The sequence below is a fragment of the Populus euphratica genome, unplaced genomic scaffold (genome assembly GCF_000495115.2).
Source record: "Populus euphratica unplaced genomic scaffold, PopEup_1.0 scaffold102.1, whole genome shotgun sequence".
Taxonomy (NCBI): Eukaryota; Viridiplantae; Streptophyta; class Magnoliopsida; order Malpighiales; family Salicaceae; genus Populus; species Populus euphratica.
Window position 1 is genome coordinate 107,317 of NW_011499957.1, and position 16,187 is coordinate 123,503.

The 16,187-nt window shown below is 29.6% G+C and overlaps 1 protein-coding gene across 1 annotated transcript; it reads left to right on the plus strand.

The window, feature by feature from the left end:
• Positions 1-4,136: 4,136 nt before the first annotated feature.
• Positions 4,137-6,446, plus strand: LOC105138437 (probable aldo-keto reductase 2; the record flags this gene model as incomplete). The annotated part of the gene is made up of 4 exons (XM_011044504.1): positions 4,137-4,418; positions 4,754-4,926; positions 5,044-5,146; positions 5,925-6,446. Coding segments are annotated over 4 exons (897 nt in total), but the record flags the coding sequence as incomplete, so codon positions are not given.
• Positions 6,447-16,187: the final 9,741 nt, after the last annotated feature.

The following is a 16,187-nucleotide window of genomic DNA, read 5'->3' on the forward strand; positions in this document are numbered from 1 at the left end:
TGTTCACTTATAATTTAACATAAATAATATAAATAAACCCTAAACTAAAAATAACAATAATAAATCTAAATTTAATAACTTAAATATAATAGGATCATATTTGTTGTCCTTTTTAGTTGTCCTGTTTGCAAAGTATTCTTAGCTGACATGGAAACTCATCTAATGATTGATTCCTATTATAATAAGGATATAATAATTCTTTTCATATATCATAAGGATTCCAAATTAATATGAAATCTATACCACACATGGAAACTATATTGTTGCCGAAACTATATTGTTGCCTATTAAATATCCTTGTAAGATTAGAAAATTCTCAAAACCAGCTGCTACATCCTTGTAATAAGAGAATCCTAGCCAAATATGAAGCTCACAAGTTAAAAAAAAGTAAATAACAAAATTCATATAGTCTTTGTTGACTAGTATTGAGATGCTTTTTTGAATTCTGATTAACTTGAAATCTTAACCCAAGGTATGACAACATGTTAGAAGGCTACATGTAAAATTATAGCCTGATACAATGTTAGATTGAGAATTATAATTATTGCCGTGAAATTGAATAGTTGCATATTTTATGTCAAAATTCAAATCTAATTATTTTTTCATTGCCTGGATTGTATCATTCCCTCTCTCGTTAAGATAAATCATTCTTGAATCATTAACAGGGATAAATGATAAAGTCTTAGCCTTTTTCTGAAGCCTTTGGAGTTCTTTTCTTGCCAACAATCATCACCAACAACTTTGGATGAATGTAGTAACCCGTCTCTTTCATTTATCATCATTGCAACATTTTTGCTCCTCTTTTTCTAAAGCTTGCTGGGCATGGACTAATACCATTAACACATCAAGTTGTTGCTGCATCTTCTCTAAAATATAGGATAGACTTTTGGTTTTTTTTAGAACACTAATATTTTTATGTCTCTCCTTTTGATACCATCTCTCTTTTTGAATCCTCCTTTTCTTTTGCCATAATTCCTCATCATAATACATGAAATCCTGATTGTAATACTCCTTTTTTATATTTTTATATCAGAACCTAAAACAAAAGCTAATGATAGTAAAGAAAGTAAGAAGATAGCAAGGACTGAAAATTGACCTAAAATTGTATAGATTTTCAATTGATGAACGTAAAAACCTTTTTAAAGTTTAGACCCAAATCTGGACCTAAACCAAACAAATTCCAAATGGTTTGAAATTTGATATTTAGGTCAAATTCACCCCAAAAACCCAGAATATCAAGTTTGATTTAATTCTGAATTGATTTAATATATGGATGCGAAACTGACACAAATCAACCCCTTTAAAACCTGAATTTAAAACCTAACCAAACGATGTCCAAATGAGTTGAAAATTGATATATTATGTGATTTCACCCTATAAGAATATCAATTATAACATAATTATAATATGGTTTGATAAGTGGACGTAACAAAAGCGAAACAAACCCTTTTGTCCTATATAACATTTTTTTTTTACTCTAAAAAGAAATGCTGGACATAAAGAATAATATGACACCTTAGTTTTTTAATCTCAAAAGACTCAATTCAATGCAACTAATCAAGAATAACTTAGGAAGAAGATAATATGACCGAAACTAAATTTGAAACAAGATTAGATCCGAAACAAAGACAACACAAAGAAAAATTGACGTGGAGGATAAAAACAAAGATACAAGAAATGAAAGGATATAACCTGATTAATAAAGTTAAGCTCTAATACCAAATGATGTGAATCTCTTGAATGCGCAGTCAAGTAACCCACATGCAAAGACAATAATACCCAGAAAGCCAAGTAAATCAGATTTGATAGGAGAGTGATACAAATATAACTTATACCTAGGCACTAGTATTATTAAAAACAAAAACACCCACCTAACATATATTGATTCGCAACAAGTATAAGGATGATGCCATGAAGTTCACGTAAAATTTTAGACTGATCTAATGATCAGATTAATAATTGTGATTGTTGCTGTGAAACTTGACAGTTGCATATTTTACATCAGAATCCAAATCTGATTGTTTTTTCGTTGCCCAAATTGTATCACTATAAAAAGGGAAAGATAATTTTTCTTCAATTTTTTCCTAAATTGAAACCTTACCCATTACTTATTCATCCAATTAACCACTAATTTCTCATCAAATCAATAATCATCCCATCACAACAACACAATGTTTTTCTAATTATACTTTAGGTCTTAAACTTTTCACAATCATAAAAACACAATAAAAATTTAGTTTGAGAGGGTATATTACCTTAAAAAAAAGATGAAAATGAAAGATTAGAGCTTGGATGACACCCACAAAATCACTTCTCTTTCTCCTTTTTTTCTTTTTTGAAATTGTATCCCCTAATAAGAAAAACTTGATTTTTCTTTCATTTTTCCTGCCTTAACCTCTCCTAATCCTGCTTTAACCTCATAATCTACCTCTTTTTGTGATTTTACGGTGGATTTTTTTAAGTTTCCACTTAAAATTTCCTCTTCTTTCTCTCTTCTCTTGAGATTGGCCAAAAGTGTTAAAAAAATAAACACTATTTATGTATTTATAGGTCCCTTAAATTTGTTGTTACCATCCTGTCCTTTAGTTCTTTATTTGGATAAGTTTTCTTTTTACCCAGGTTTATTTCCATGGCTTACTCGTGAACTTTACCATTTCCAAATATTCTTATATCAAAAATATTATTTTCCTAATTTATTTCACATTATCACTCACATGTATATTTTATTTTAATTTAACCCTATTTAATTTCCCATGTTAAATCTCCAGTTGATGCCAAAATCCTACTACGGTTTACACAAATGGTTCCAAGAATATTTATAGCCCTCAAACTATTTTATTTTGTTAAAGGGGTGGAGAGTCATATCCTTTTGAAAACATAGGTGAGAAGAAAACATCTCTTACATATTAATATTGATGGAAATGACCCTTACATTAACATTAATATTGATGAAAATATGATGGATTCGTAGTAGATTTTGGCACCATTTGGGAACGCGGTGTCCCCAAAAAATCATTTTTGCCTTTTTTTTGTATTTTAGATCGTTTTGATGCTCTTATTTCTAAAATAATTTTTTTAAAAAATATAAAAACATCATTTTGATGAATTTTAATATAAAAAACATTTTGAAAAATAATAGCAACCATACTCCCAAACAAACCCAAAGTATATTGAACACAACATTAATGTTAATGTGAATAACTGTTAATCAACATTAATGATGATTAGAACAAGACAAGCTTTTGGAAGACTTCTACGTGATGAGGAGTGTAGAGAGATAACTATTCTAAATTCTTGTTATTTTATATTAAGGACTATAATATAGCCTTGTGACCTGGGATGAGGCTTATAAAGATTTTCAATTCCGGGTATATTTAGACCTGGAATGATATTAAAGTCGAAGTTTTTAGGTCGGATATTTTGCCGCACCTATACACACTCAAGCTTAGCATGTGGATGAAATCAAGGATATTAGGTCAGGTATCTTGTTAGACCCACATATACTTGGGTTTAACACAGCTGAACTAAAAGTTGTTAGGTTTGATGTTTTACCAAGTTTGCAAGTACTTAGGCTCAGTGTGTAACTAAGCTAAAAAATATTGGGTTTGACATCTTGTCAGACCCTAATACTTGAGCTTAACGCGTATCTAAATCTAAGGGTATTGTGTTTGATGTCTTACCAAACCCTTATACATTTGAGCTTAGCACGCAGATAAGTATAAAAAAATTGGGTGTGATATCTCGCCGGACCTATATATATATAAACTCAGCACGCAGTTGAAATATTAAGTTTATCTTATTAGATCATGTTCATTTAAGCTCAAAATGTAACTTAATCCAATAAACATTAGATTTGAAAGCAAATTATACTCATGTTATCCATACTTGACATTCTATAAAGCTAAGTATGATGGGCTAGAATCCTGTTTCAGCTCCTTTTCATGATGTTCTTTTGAAACAAATGACTAGTTAAAGGGTTATTTTTTCTTCACCCACTACAATTGTGAGGGCTTCTTTCACTCTGCCCAGAGGTGGCTTTTTTACAATCCTTTCGACTTCAAAAATCTTCTTCCACTGTATTGTGAGTGCATCTGTCTAAGTTGGTGGCTCCCACTTGAAATGCATCCATCAAGTGAACGGCTGCTCTTACCATCAAAAGTGCTCTTACCTCTGATGTCTACGGACCCCACACCAACGAAATCCTTCTGGGCAAGGCCTTGAAGGCTGGAGGATTACGACAGAGAGTTGAATTGGCCACCAAATTTGGCCTCAGCTTTAACGATGGCACTTTTGAGGTTCGAGGGGATCCTGCTTATGTGAGAGCTGCTTGCGAGGCCAGCTTGAAACGCCTTCAACTTGAGTCCATTGATCTTTATTACCAACATCGCATTGATACCAGCGTTCCTATTGAAGCTACGGTATTTCTCTTTAATTGTTTTTGTTTCTGAATATTGTTCTGATTAATCTTGATCGTTCGATGGCTATGTTGATAGTTAGAGAATTTTCTTTTACTTGATGCTATATTTTCCAGAATCTGTTACCGGAATATCCAAAAATCCTAAAACTTCAGCATAAACCCACTAAAATTATAGATTAGACACGGAAGATACCGTCATGCTCATTATGTGCATTGACATCTTGCAATGGTCTCTTTCGTAGCTGGATTCTGACAATGGTACTATTGGGTACTGTCCCTGCATTCTAGCTGAAAAATGTCTCGCAGTTGTGCACTTATAGTTCTTTTCTTTGCTAGATGGGGGAACTCAAGAAACTAGTTGAAGAAGGTAAAATAAAGTATATAGGTCTGTCTGAGGCCTCTGCTTCAACAATCAGAAGAGCTCACGCTGTTCATCCGATAACAGCCGTGCAGTTGGAGTGGTCACTGTGGTCAAGAGATGTGGAGGAAGAGATTGTTCCTACCTGCAGGTGAGGCATTGATGAGAAAAACTAATTTCCTTCGGAAATCAAAATAACCGAAAACTTAGGCTGTTTATGGGATGCCTTCGATATCCAGATTGTGATCTTATCATTTCAATGGTTCAGAGAACTTGGCGTTGGGATTGTTGCTTACAGTCCTCCAGGACGGGGATTCTTTTCCTCTGGGCCTAAGTTGGTTGAGAGCCTTACAGATGGTGATTTCAGAAAGGTTTGTTCTTTTCTTTTTGAATATAGAGTTTGTGATCTGTACAATACATGCCCAGTAAATAACCAATTGTACAAGCATGATCTTCTGCAGTTTGGAAAGGAAGGAATGTCACAAATCACATTTCCTCCTTTGACAATTATAATATGCGTTACGGAATAATATGAAACTGTTCTTCAAAACTCACCTCATAACTTAAGCTATCAAGTAACGAGTTTTTGACTATATATTGGTTAGCTTAGATGCCTCAAAACAGTCTCTTCCATCTTATGGAGTGGTTTGATGATCTAAACTCCATAGAAGAAACTTGCACAAAGTAAAAGTTTAGCTTTGAGATCATTATATTTTACCTAGCAGTTCTTTCACATTTGCATTATTCCTACAAATATGCTATACAGTTGGATTGCTTAAAGATTCAATCAAATAATAAACAGATTTACAGGATCTCCTTGTATTAGACAGGTGGCTTTAGTTTGTCCTATGTCCAAACAAAGAATTCTGCATGCTTAATGTTTTGCTTACATCTCTCTCTAATATTCAATCCTCATTACTTTTGAATTCGTAAAATCTGCTCCCTCGCCTTGTACATGGAAATTTGGCATGCTTGCACCCCTAAAAAAACTGCGTTGTATACAATATCATGATGGTTTGCTTTTAGTACTAGGAAGTTTTGTTATGGCAAGAAGGACATGTTGCATAAACTATAATCTATGATGCTTTCTTCTTGATGAGTTGCGTCAGGCTTAGCTGCTGGTATTAACTAGTGTTTCAATTGTCTCAGGGTTTGCCTAGGTTCCGACCCGAAAACCTTGATCATAATACACAACTATTTGAGCGGGTTAATGAAATCGCGGCAAGGAAACAGTGCACTTCATCTCAGCTGGCGTTGGCCTGGGTACACCACCAGGGTGATGATGTATGTCCTATTCCTGGAACCACCAAGATCGAAAACTTCAACCAGAATATTGGAGCTCTGTCTGTCAAACTAACGCCAGAAGAAATGGCTGAACTCGAATCAATAGCTTCTTCAGATGCTGTAAGGGGAGATCGGTATGGCGATGGCCTGTCTACATTCAAGCATTCAGATACTACACCTCATACATCATGGAAAGCTGTGTAGAAGGCATGCTGCCATGCCATGCTGTCTTGCTTCTACTCGTGGATTTCAGCTCCCTTTGAAGTCTTAGAAAATTGTGAGAGTTTGTACACTATCTGAACTTCTGAAGATAATAAATGTTTTCGTAATCTAAAATTATTGCAACTTTCTTTTAGCTTTGCTATGAAAAGATGGTGTTCCTTAGTTTGTCCTCAGAGAAATTTCAAACTGTCGAGAGTGATCAGAACCTCTGTGTTATACCTGTCATACTCGATTTAAGGACTTCCCTAGAAAATAGTTGTTCAATTATTTTTATTAAAACCGTATCATTTGTTTATTTTTTTATTGAATCAGCAGGCTAGTTTTGAATTAGATTGAGCGAGATTAAGTGGATCATTAAAAATCCAGTCGGATTTAACAACTATATTTTATGCTAAAAACTTTGCTCCGGTACTTAAACTCGAAATTCCAAGTTTTCCATGCAAATCTTCCAATCCATACTTTGATTTAACATCTATGCTTCATGCATAGTGGAAACAAGTCGCGGAGTTTGTGATCATGCCCTAATTGAATGTATATAATATAGTCTAGCACTTGCATGTCAATGGCTGTTTGCGTTGAGATTTCAATGTGTATCCAAAAGGGAGTCATGTCAATACCTTTGACTTGTTAGTTTAATATATCAGTTATATAATATTATTATTATTATATTTGTGTAAATATATATTTGTTATTAATAAAAATTTAATTTATTTTTAAAATTTATATCGTATTAGATTAATAAATTTAATATTTAATTTATAAAACTAGAGAAAAGATAATATTTATGGGAAAACAATATTTTGCTAATAAAATTATAAAGTTGTTACAATTATGAGATTATTATTGCATCTAAGTATCGTCTTTAAAATATTTATGGTCAATAATCTCTTAAATATTGAATATTTATTAGACTCGTAAAGATTGGTATATATTATGTTTTTTTTTTTTTTTGTGAAAGGAAGTAGTTATTCTCATAAATTGATGTATAAGGAATACATAGAACTAATATATAGGTACTTATTACAAACAGTTCAAACCGATCATTTTTTATTCGGTTTTTTAGGACAAAAACTAGTTCAAACCGGTTTGACTTGATTTTTCCAGTTTGGCTCGGTTTGGCTCATTTTTTTTCTATTTTGCTTGGTTTTTCAGTTTGGCTTGGTTTTGACTCGATTTTTTTCCAGGTTTTTTTTTTATTTGGGTTCAGTTCGGTTTGGTTCGGTATTTTTGGTTTTAAACTTATAAAATCGAAACTGAACTGGTTGATTTTTTCAAGATTTTAGTCGGTTTAATTGGTTTTTTCACGGTTTGGTTTTTTTTGTTATTTTGTTATTTTTTTAGTTTAATCAGTTTTCTCGATTTTTTTGCTCACCCCAATAGCAAACATTGAGTATAACATGAACTATATCAAAGTATTTGAGTGATAAAGAGAGAATTCATCATCCTAGGAGAGTTAGAGAAAATGTTTTATCTGTTATCAAATAGTATTGACTGAGAAATCATCGGTTAAGGTGGAATGAGATTTGAAAAGAGTTAGAAATTAAGTACATAACGGGTCACACATATTAAGAACAATTAGTTAGAAATTAAACCGGGATAATTAATCAAATGTGACTTGATTGAAAATAATTTTAGAAATTAAGCATTGGAATGTATTTATTTTAGGAATTATAATTCTAGTCCTATAATAATCAAATAGGGACTTGATTGATTAAGTTTTTAAAATTATCCTTAAATAATAAGAGACAAATTGATACTTACCAATTTATAGGGTTTTTCATATTTTTTATAAATAATATATGGTGCCTCTTATTGTTTTAAGAAGTGGTTGTCTATTAGACAGAAAAACTATGTAAGTTACAGAATAGAGAGCTAGCATTCCAAACATAACAATTTCTCTCTCTCCTAAATAGAAATTTAAAAGATTTTTTACTAGTAATTCGTGTAAATTATTATTTGAGACTAAATAATTGAATGACTTGTGATTTGTGATAATTTTTTCTAAAAAATTATTGAAAGTTGAAGAAGATCAAATATCCAGATAATAAATTCTTAAACAACTTTAAATCTATCTAAATTAAATAAAACTTTTAAATAATTTTATTTTATTATTTCTACTACGTGTATAATATTCAAGAAACCAACATTACTTTCGCATGTAAAGCTAGATTTATATATTAGTGGTACATGTGGTTTGTATAGATCACCTTCCCTATTAGTTTTTGTATAAATGAATGCAAGTTTTGACACATGTCTTTTAACTTCCAACGTGATATCCATATCACATAAGGATAAAAACCTCATCTTGTATTTTCAACCAAGAAAAAATGTTTTTAGGAAAAAGTAATTATCTTTGATATTACAAGGATTGGTTTAAATTTTGATTAAATTTATAAATGTGCCAATACTTAATATCTTTTTTTTTAATATCAATAAAAAATATATAATTATTTATAGGTTTACCATTATGATTTATTTAATGACTAAAGAGCCATCGAAACTCAAAAATAATAAAAATGCCACCAAGTAACTATTAGGAATTTTTTTAACAAATAAATGGTTATTGATGAACTCAAATTTAGCAAAATTAATTGATTTAGATATGAATTTCATTCATAAGAGAGAGTGGGGGTGATTTGGTCTAAGAGAAAAGATAACATTACTATTCATATGTCGTTTGGTTAGTTTTCATTTTAATATAAAGTTTCATTTCAATATATATAAAGACAATATGGTCATTTCATCAAATTTCCTCCACCACGTAATTGCAATTCGTGCCAAACATTAGGATGCCAAGTGTGATTTTTCATTTATAATTTAATTATTTTTTTCACTTTATCTATATTCTTTTAAAAATTATGATTTATATCTAGAATTAATAATTTTTAAAGTTGTACAATAATTTACATATTTGTTAAATTTTTTTTAACAAAATAGTTTAAATTATTTACAAGATTGTTATTATATTCTAATTAATAACTAAAGAGCCCTCAAGTATTAAAATATTAAATGAAAAATTACCCTTAGCATCCTATAGTTTGATCAAAATTCCACTTGCTTACCAAAATTTGAAAAATTACAATTTCCATCACATGTTAAAGAAAAATTCTAAATTCAACAGAAATACAAAAATACCCCCATATATATTATATTAAAAATCAACCTAAATGATAGATAACTTCTTCTTTCTCATCAATAAACTAAAAAAATTCTCATTAAAAAATCGATTTCTCTTTCCTTCTAAACCCAAATCAAACAAAAAAAAATAGTGATTGTAATCGATTTCTCTCATATGATTTCGTGGTTTACCATGGTTATCTCTTTTTGTTGCTAGATTCTCATATGCATTTCATCTAGATCTATTATGGCAAAACCTATTTTTGGAGAATGAGAGGCTGAGTTTTTGTTAAATTAGGGTTCTTTAGTCTTTGGATTCTTCTTAGAAGCTAGATTTAATTTACTAAGTAAAAACATAAAAGAAGATAAAGAACAAAATTATTTCCTTTATGGGGTTGGATTCATTTTCAGTCAAATCAAGTTTTGGGTTTTGGTTATCAGGTTGAACAAAAAAAAAAACTCCTTTTAAAGGAACTTGAAAATTCTAACTCACTTTAATGAAATCAGTACTAAAATGGGGTCTTGGAAATGACAAAAGTCTAGTGAAATGGGAGGCTAGTTATGTAATATAAAAGATACATATCATTTTAAACATCATATTTAAGGTAAGTTAAATTTTTGTTTATTTTTAATGATAAAATGTGTTTAATATTCTTACATACTAAAGTTTGCCTATTCTAAATACACAAATTTAAAAAATTAAAAAACTAAACATGATATTTTTTTATATTCATAGATTTTTATGTTTTTTTAGCTTTTTATATGGAAACACTTTCAAAAAATTCATCATGAAAAAAATTAAACATAATGAAAATCAAGCATGCACATACAAATTTCACAACAAAAAAGAATGACAACACATAATAAAATTCATAATTTAAAAATAACATCACTAAAAATCATAATTTAATAAACAGATTAGTGTACATTAAAACTTACAAAAAAATCAAACTTATATTAAAATCCATATCAAGACCAAACTATTATGCATCAAATAAAGCTTTTGCAATCCAATCCTTCCAACCTCATTGCGAGGTATTAATTTTCAATCTTATTTCACCATCAAAATAAATTCCATGATGGCATCATACCATTAGGGTTGTCATGCAAGAGGTATAAACCCACACGACTTTAAATATTATTTATTATTTTTTAAACTTGCAAACCCAAAAACAATATGCAAAAAAGTTGAAAATTATGAAATAGGTGTTCATTGGTCTAATCGTGTTGAAAACATGTTTTTTGTGAGTTTTGTATTTTTTTTTTTGGAAAATGATGAAAAAGAGGGTTCAAAAACTGGGTGATGACAATTGATTTGAAAGAGAGAGAGAAAAACCATTTTAGGCTAGTTTTTGATTAATAGAAAAAGCAATGGATTCCATAGTGGAGCTTAGCCTAATGAATTACATCTGAGCTCTAAGAAAGATAATAATTTTTTGTGTAATCTAATAATATAGTATATTACATATTAAAGACTTGTATAAATATATTTAGAAAAGTTTTAGCATTCTTGTGGTGTAATCTTTACATCAACTATTATACGTTGCCCTACATATATAAATAAAAAAGGTTGGCTAATTAATATGTTAAACCTCCTATTATTCTTAAGTTGATATTAGAGTCATGACACTTTAAAACTTTCTTTCCTTCGCTTTAATGGACTCTTCATCTTAACCTATGGTGTAAAATTTTTCTTCTCCCTCTACTTAGAAAGCTTTTCCTATTGCTGTTGTGAATCGTTAGTTTTTTTTTTCTCCCTCTACTTTGGAATCTTCTTATGTTGTTGTTGTCGTCGTTCAACCTTTCCTTTTTGCTACTATCATGAATGTTACCACTATAAAGCTTTCAATTGCAAGCGTTATTTCCCTTTCACTATAAAAAATTTACCAAATACAAATGGCAATACCAACATAATATTTTTATCAGTAAATTGCATTGAATTCTACCAAAAGCATATTCCCTCATTATAACCATCATAAAACACCGACATAAATATTTCTTTGATATATACTGAGGGAATTACAATAAAAAAAAAGAATTTTAAAAAATACGATGATGCATTATTTATATCAACAATATTAATACCATTAGTAAAATTTGTTCGTATACATGTTGGAAAAATGTTCCTTGAAGCTCTGGAATTGCTCCCTTCTCCCTGACACTGTTTATTATGTTAATTACATATAAAATTACCAACAGATTAATTCTGTTGGTATTTTACATAGAGTTCAATAATTGTTTATTTTTTAATTGTATTATTAATTATTTTTCTTTATAGACAAGATCACAGACGGATTGAAAAGTCATCAGTGATATTTGGAGGGATTTAAAAAATTTTCATCAAATTAAAATTTTGAATTAAACATTACAGATAGAATCATCGATGGATTGAAAGGTCGTTAGTGACATTTAAAGGGTTTTTTTTTAAATTATTAAATTGAAAATGTGAATTAAAAATTACAAAAAAATCATCAATGGATTGAAAAGTTATCGGTGATTGTTTTAGGGTTTTTGAAAATTTTTGATTAAATTGAAGATTTAAATTAAACAACCCACACGTAAAGACACCAATTCCTAGAAATCCAAGTAAATTAGGTTTGATAGGAGTATGACACAAAGATAACTTGTATCTAGGAACCAACACTATTGGAAATGGAAGCCCCTCACCCAATGAATATTGATTCACAAACGAGAAGTATAAGGATGATACCATGAAATCAGTTGTTTTTTGATAAATTATTTTTTAAGGATGATGTCATGAAATCAATTGTTTTTTGATAAATTATTTTTTTGTTCTTTAGAGAACCAAGGAAATGAGAGTATCTGACCAACACACACAAAGTGTGGCAAATAAGAAGTTTTATTAATATGAATTATCTAACTTACATGTCTGGTTATGACTTTATTTGTACTGACTCCAAACTGAAACAAACTCTAATGGATCTTTTATGTGGATTTATATGATGTACACTTATAATTTAACCCAAATAATATAAATAAATTCTAAACTAAGAAGAAAATAAAAATAACAGGAATAAATATAAATTTAATAACTTAAATATAATGGGATCAGATTTATTACCCTCTTTAGTTTCCTATTTGTAAATTATTCTTAGCTGATATGGAAACTTATCTAATGATAAATTCCTATTATAATAATAATAGAATAATTGTTTCCATATATTATAAGGATTTTCAATTAATATGGAGTCTATACCAGACATGGAAACTGTGCTATTGTCCATTAAATATCCTTGTAAGATTAAAAAATTCTCAAATCCAGCTGCCATATTCTTGTAGTAAAATAATCCTAGCCAAATATGAAGTTTACAAGTCAAAAGAAAATAAATAATAAAATTCATATATCCTCTGTTGATCAGTATTGTGATACCTTTCTGAATTCTGATTAACTTGAAATTTTAACCCAAGGTATAACAACATGTTAGAAAACTACGTGTAAAATTGCAAACTGATCCAATGATCAGATTGAGAATTATAACTGTTGTCGTGAAATTGAATAGTTTTGTATTTTACATCAGAATCTGAATATGATTATTTTTTCATTGCTCGGATCGTATCATTCCCTCTCTCTTTAAGATGAATCATCCTTAAATCATTAACAAGCATAAAGTATAAAGTTTTAGCTTTTTTTTTTTCTAAAGCCTTTGGAGTTCCTTTCTTGCTAACAATCGTCGCTAACAACTTTGGATGAATGCATTAACCCTTCTCTTTCATCTATCATCATTGCAGCATTTTTGCTTTTTTTGTTTTAATCTTGCGGGGCATCGACTAATATGTTAACACATCAAGTTATTGCTGCATCTTCTCTAAAATACAAGATAGACTTTTGGTTTCTTTTTTTAGGACATTAATCTTTTTATTTCTCTTCTTTTGATACCACCTCTCTTTTTGAATCCTTCTTTTCTTTTTCCATAATTCCTTATCACAATACATGAAATCTTGATTGTAATACTCTTTTTGCATTTTTTTATATCAGAACCTATAACAAAAGCTAATGACAGTAAAGAAAGTAAGAAGACACTAAGGACTAAAAACTGACCTAAAATTACATAGATTTACAATTGATGAATGTAACAAACCCTTTTAGAGTTTAGACCCAAATCTAGACCTAAACCAAACAAATTCCAAATGGTTTGAAATTTGATATTTAAATCGAATTCACCCCAAAAACCCAGAATATCAAGTTTTATATTGTGTGATTTCACCCTACAAGAATATTAATTTTGACATAATTATAATATGGTGTTGATAAGTATGAGCAACAAAAGCGAAACAAACCCTTTGTCCTATATTACATTTTTTTTTATTTTTTATTCATTTAAAAAGAAATTTTGGATAGAAAGAATAATATGACACCTTATTTTTTTAATCTCAAAAGAATCAATTTAATGCAAGTAATCAAGAATAACGTAGGAAGAAGACAATATGACCGAAACTTAATTTGAAACAAGATCAAACCCAAAACAAAGATAACACAAAGAAAAATTGACATGGAAGATAAAAACAAAAATACAAGAAATGAAAGGATATAACCTGACTAATGAAGTTAAGCTTTAATACCAAATGATGCGAACCTCTTGAACATGCAGTCAAGTAACCCATATGCAAAGATAGCAATACCCGGAAAACCAAGTAAATCAGGTTTAATAGCAGTGTGATATAAATATAACTTATACCTAGGCACTAGTATTACTAAAAATAGCAACCCTACCTACTATATTGATTTACAAATAACAAGTATAAGGATGATGTCATGAAGTCTTCGTAAAATTTTAGACTGATCCAATGATCAGATTGAGAATTATAATTCTTACCATGAAATTGGACAGTTGTGTATTTTACATCAGAATCCAAATTTGATTGTTTTTTTGTTGTGTGAATCGTATCACTATAAATAGGGAAAGATAGTTTTTCTTTTATTTTTTCTTAAATTAAAACATTAACCATTACTTATTCATCCAATTAACCACTAATTTCTCATTAAATCAATAATCATCTCATCACAACAACACAATATTTTTCTAATTATATTAAAAGTTTTAAAATTTTCACAATCACAAAGACACAATAAAAACTTAGTTTGAAAGGGTATATTACCTTAAAAAAAAAGATGAAAATAAAATATCAGAGCTTGGATGACACCCACAAAATCACTTCCCTTTCTCCTTTTTTTCTTCTTTGAAATTGTATCCTTTAATAAGAAAAACTTGATTTTTCTTTTATTTTTCCTTCTTTAATCACTCCTAATCCTGCTTTAACCTCTTAATCTACCTCTTTTTTGTGATTTTATGGTGGATTTTTTCAAGTTTTCTCTCAAACTTTCCTCTCCTTTCTCTCTTCTCTCGGGATCGGCCAAAAGTGTTAAAAAATGAACACTATTCATGTATTTATAGGTCCCTTAACTTTATTGTTACCCTCCTATCCTTTAGTTATTTATTTGGATAAGTTTTCTTTTTACCCGGGTTTATTTCCACAGCCTACATGTGAACTTTACCGTTTCCAAATATTCTTATATCAAAAATATTATTTTTCTAATTTATTTCACATTATTACACACATGTATATTTTATTTTAATTTAACCCTATTTAATTTCCCATGTTAAATCTCCTATTGATGCCAAAATGCTACTAGGGTTTACACATATGGTTCCAAAAATATTTATAGCCCTTGAACTATTTTATTTTGTTAAAGGGGTGGAGAATCATTTCCTTTGAAAACATAGGTGAGAAGAAAACATCTCTTACACATTAATATTGATGGAAATAACCCTTACAATAATATTAATGTTGATGGAAATATGTTAGATTCATAGTAGATTTTAGCACCATTTGAGAACGCAGTGTCCTCAAAAAATCATTTTTTGGCTTTTTTTTTTTGTGTTTCAGCTCGTTTTGTTGCGCTGATTTTAAAAATAATTTTTTAAAAATAAAAAAATTATTTTGATGTATTTCAGCATGAAAAATATTTTGAAAAGAAACTGCAACCGCAACCGCAACCACACTCCTAAATAAGCCCAAAGTATATTGCAAGCATCATTAATGTTGATGTGAATAACCATTAATCAACATTAAAGATGATTGGAACAAGACAAACTTTTGGAAGACTTTTACATGCTTAGAAGTATAGAGAAATAACTATAATAAATTCTTGTTATTTATGTGCCTTGTGACTTTGGATGAGGCTTATAAAGACTTCTAATTGCGGGTATATTTAGACTTGGAATGATATTAAACTCAAAGTTGTTAGGTAGGATATTTTGCCAAACCTATAGACACTTAAGCTTAGCATGTGGATGAAATTAAAGATGTTGGGTCAGGTATCTTGTCAAATCTATATATACTTGGGCTTAACACATAGTTGAATCAAAAGTTGTTGGATTTGATGTTTTGTCAAGCCTGTAGATACTTAGACTTAACGTGTAATTAAGCTAAAAAATATTAGGTTTGATATCTTGCTAAACCTCAAGTATTTGAATTTAACGCGTAGCTAAATCTAAAGATGTTAGGTCTTGCGACTTGCTAGATCCACATACATTTAATATGAGCATGCAACTAAGCATAAGAAGGTTGGGTATGACATCTTGTCAGACCCATATATATATATATATGGATTCAAAACTTAAAAATATTAATTCTAATATCTTATTAGATTTATTAGATCCATGTACATTTATGTTTAACACATAATTAAATTCAATAAACGTTGGATTTGGAAGCAAATCATACTCATGTTATCAATAATTGGCATTGTATAAAGCTCACGTATGA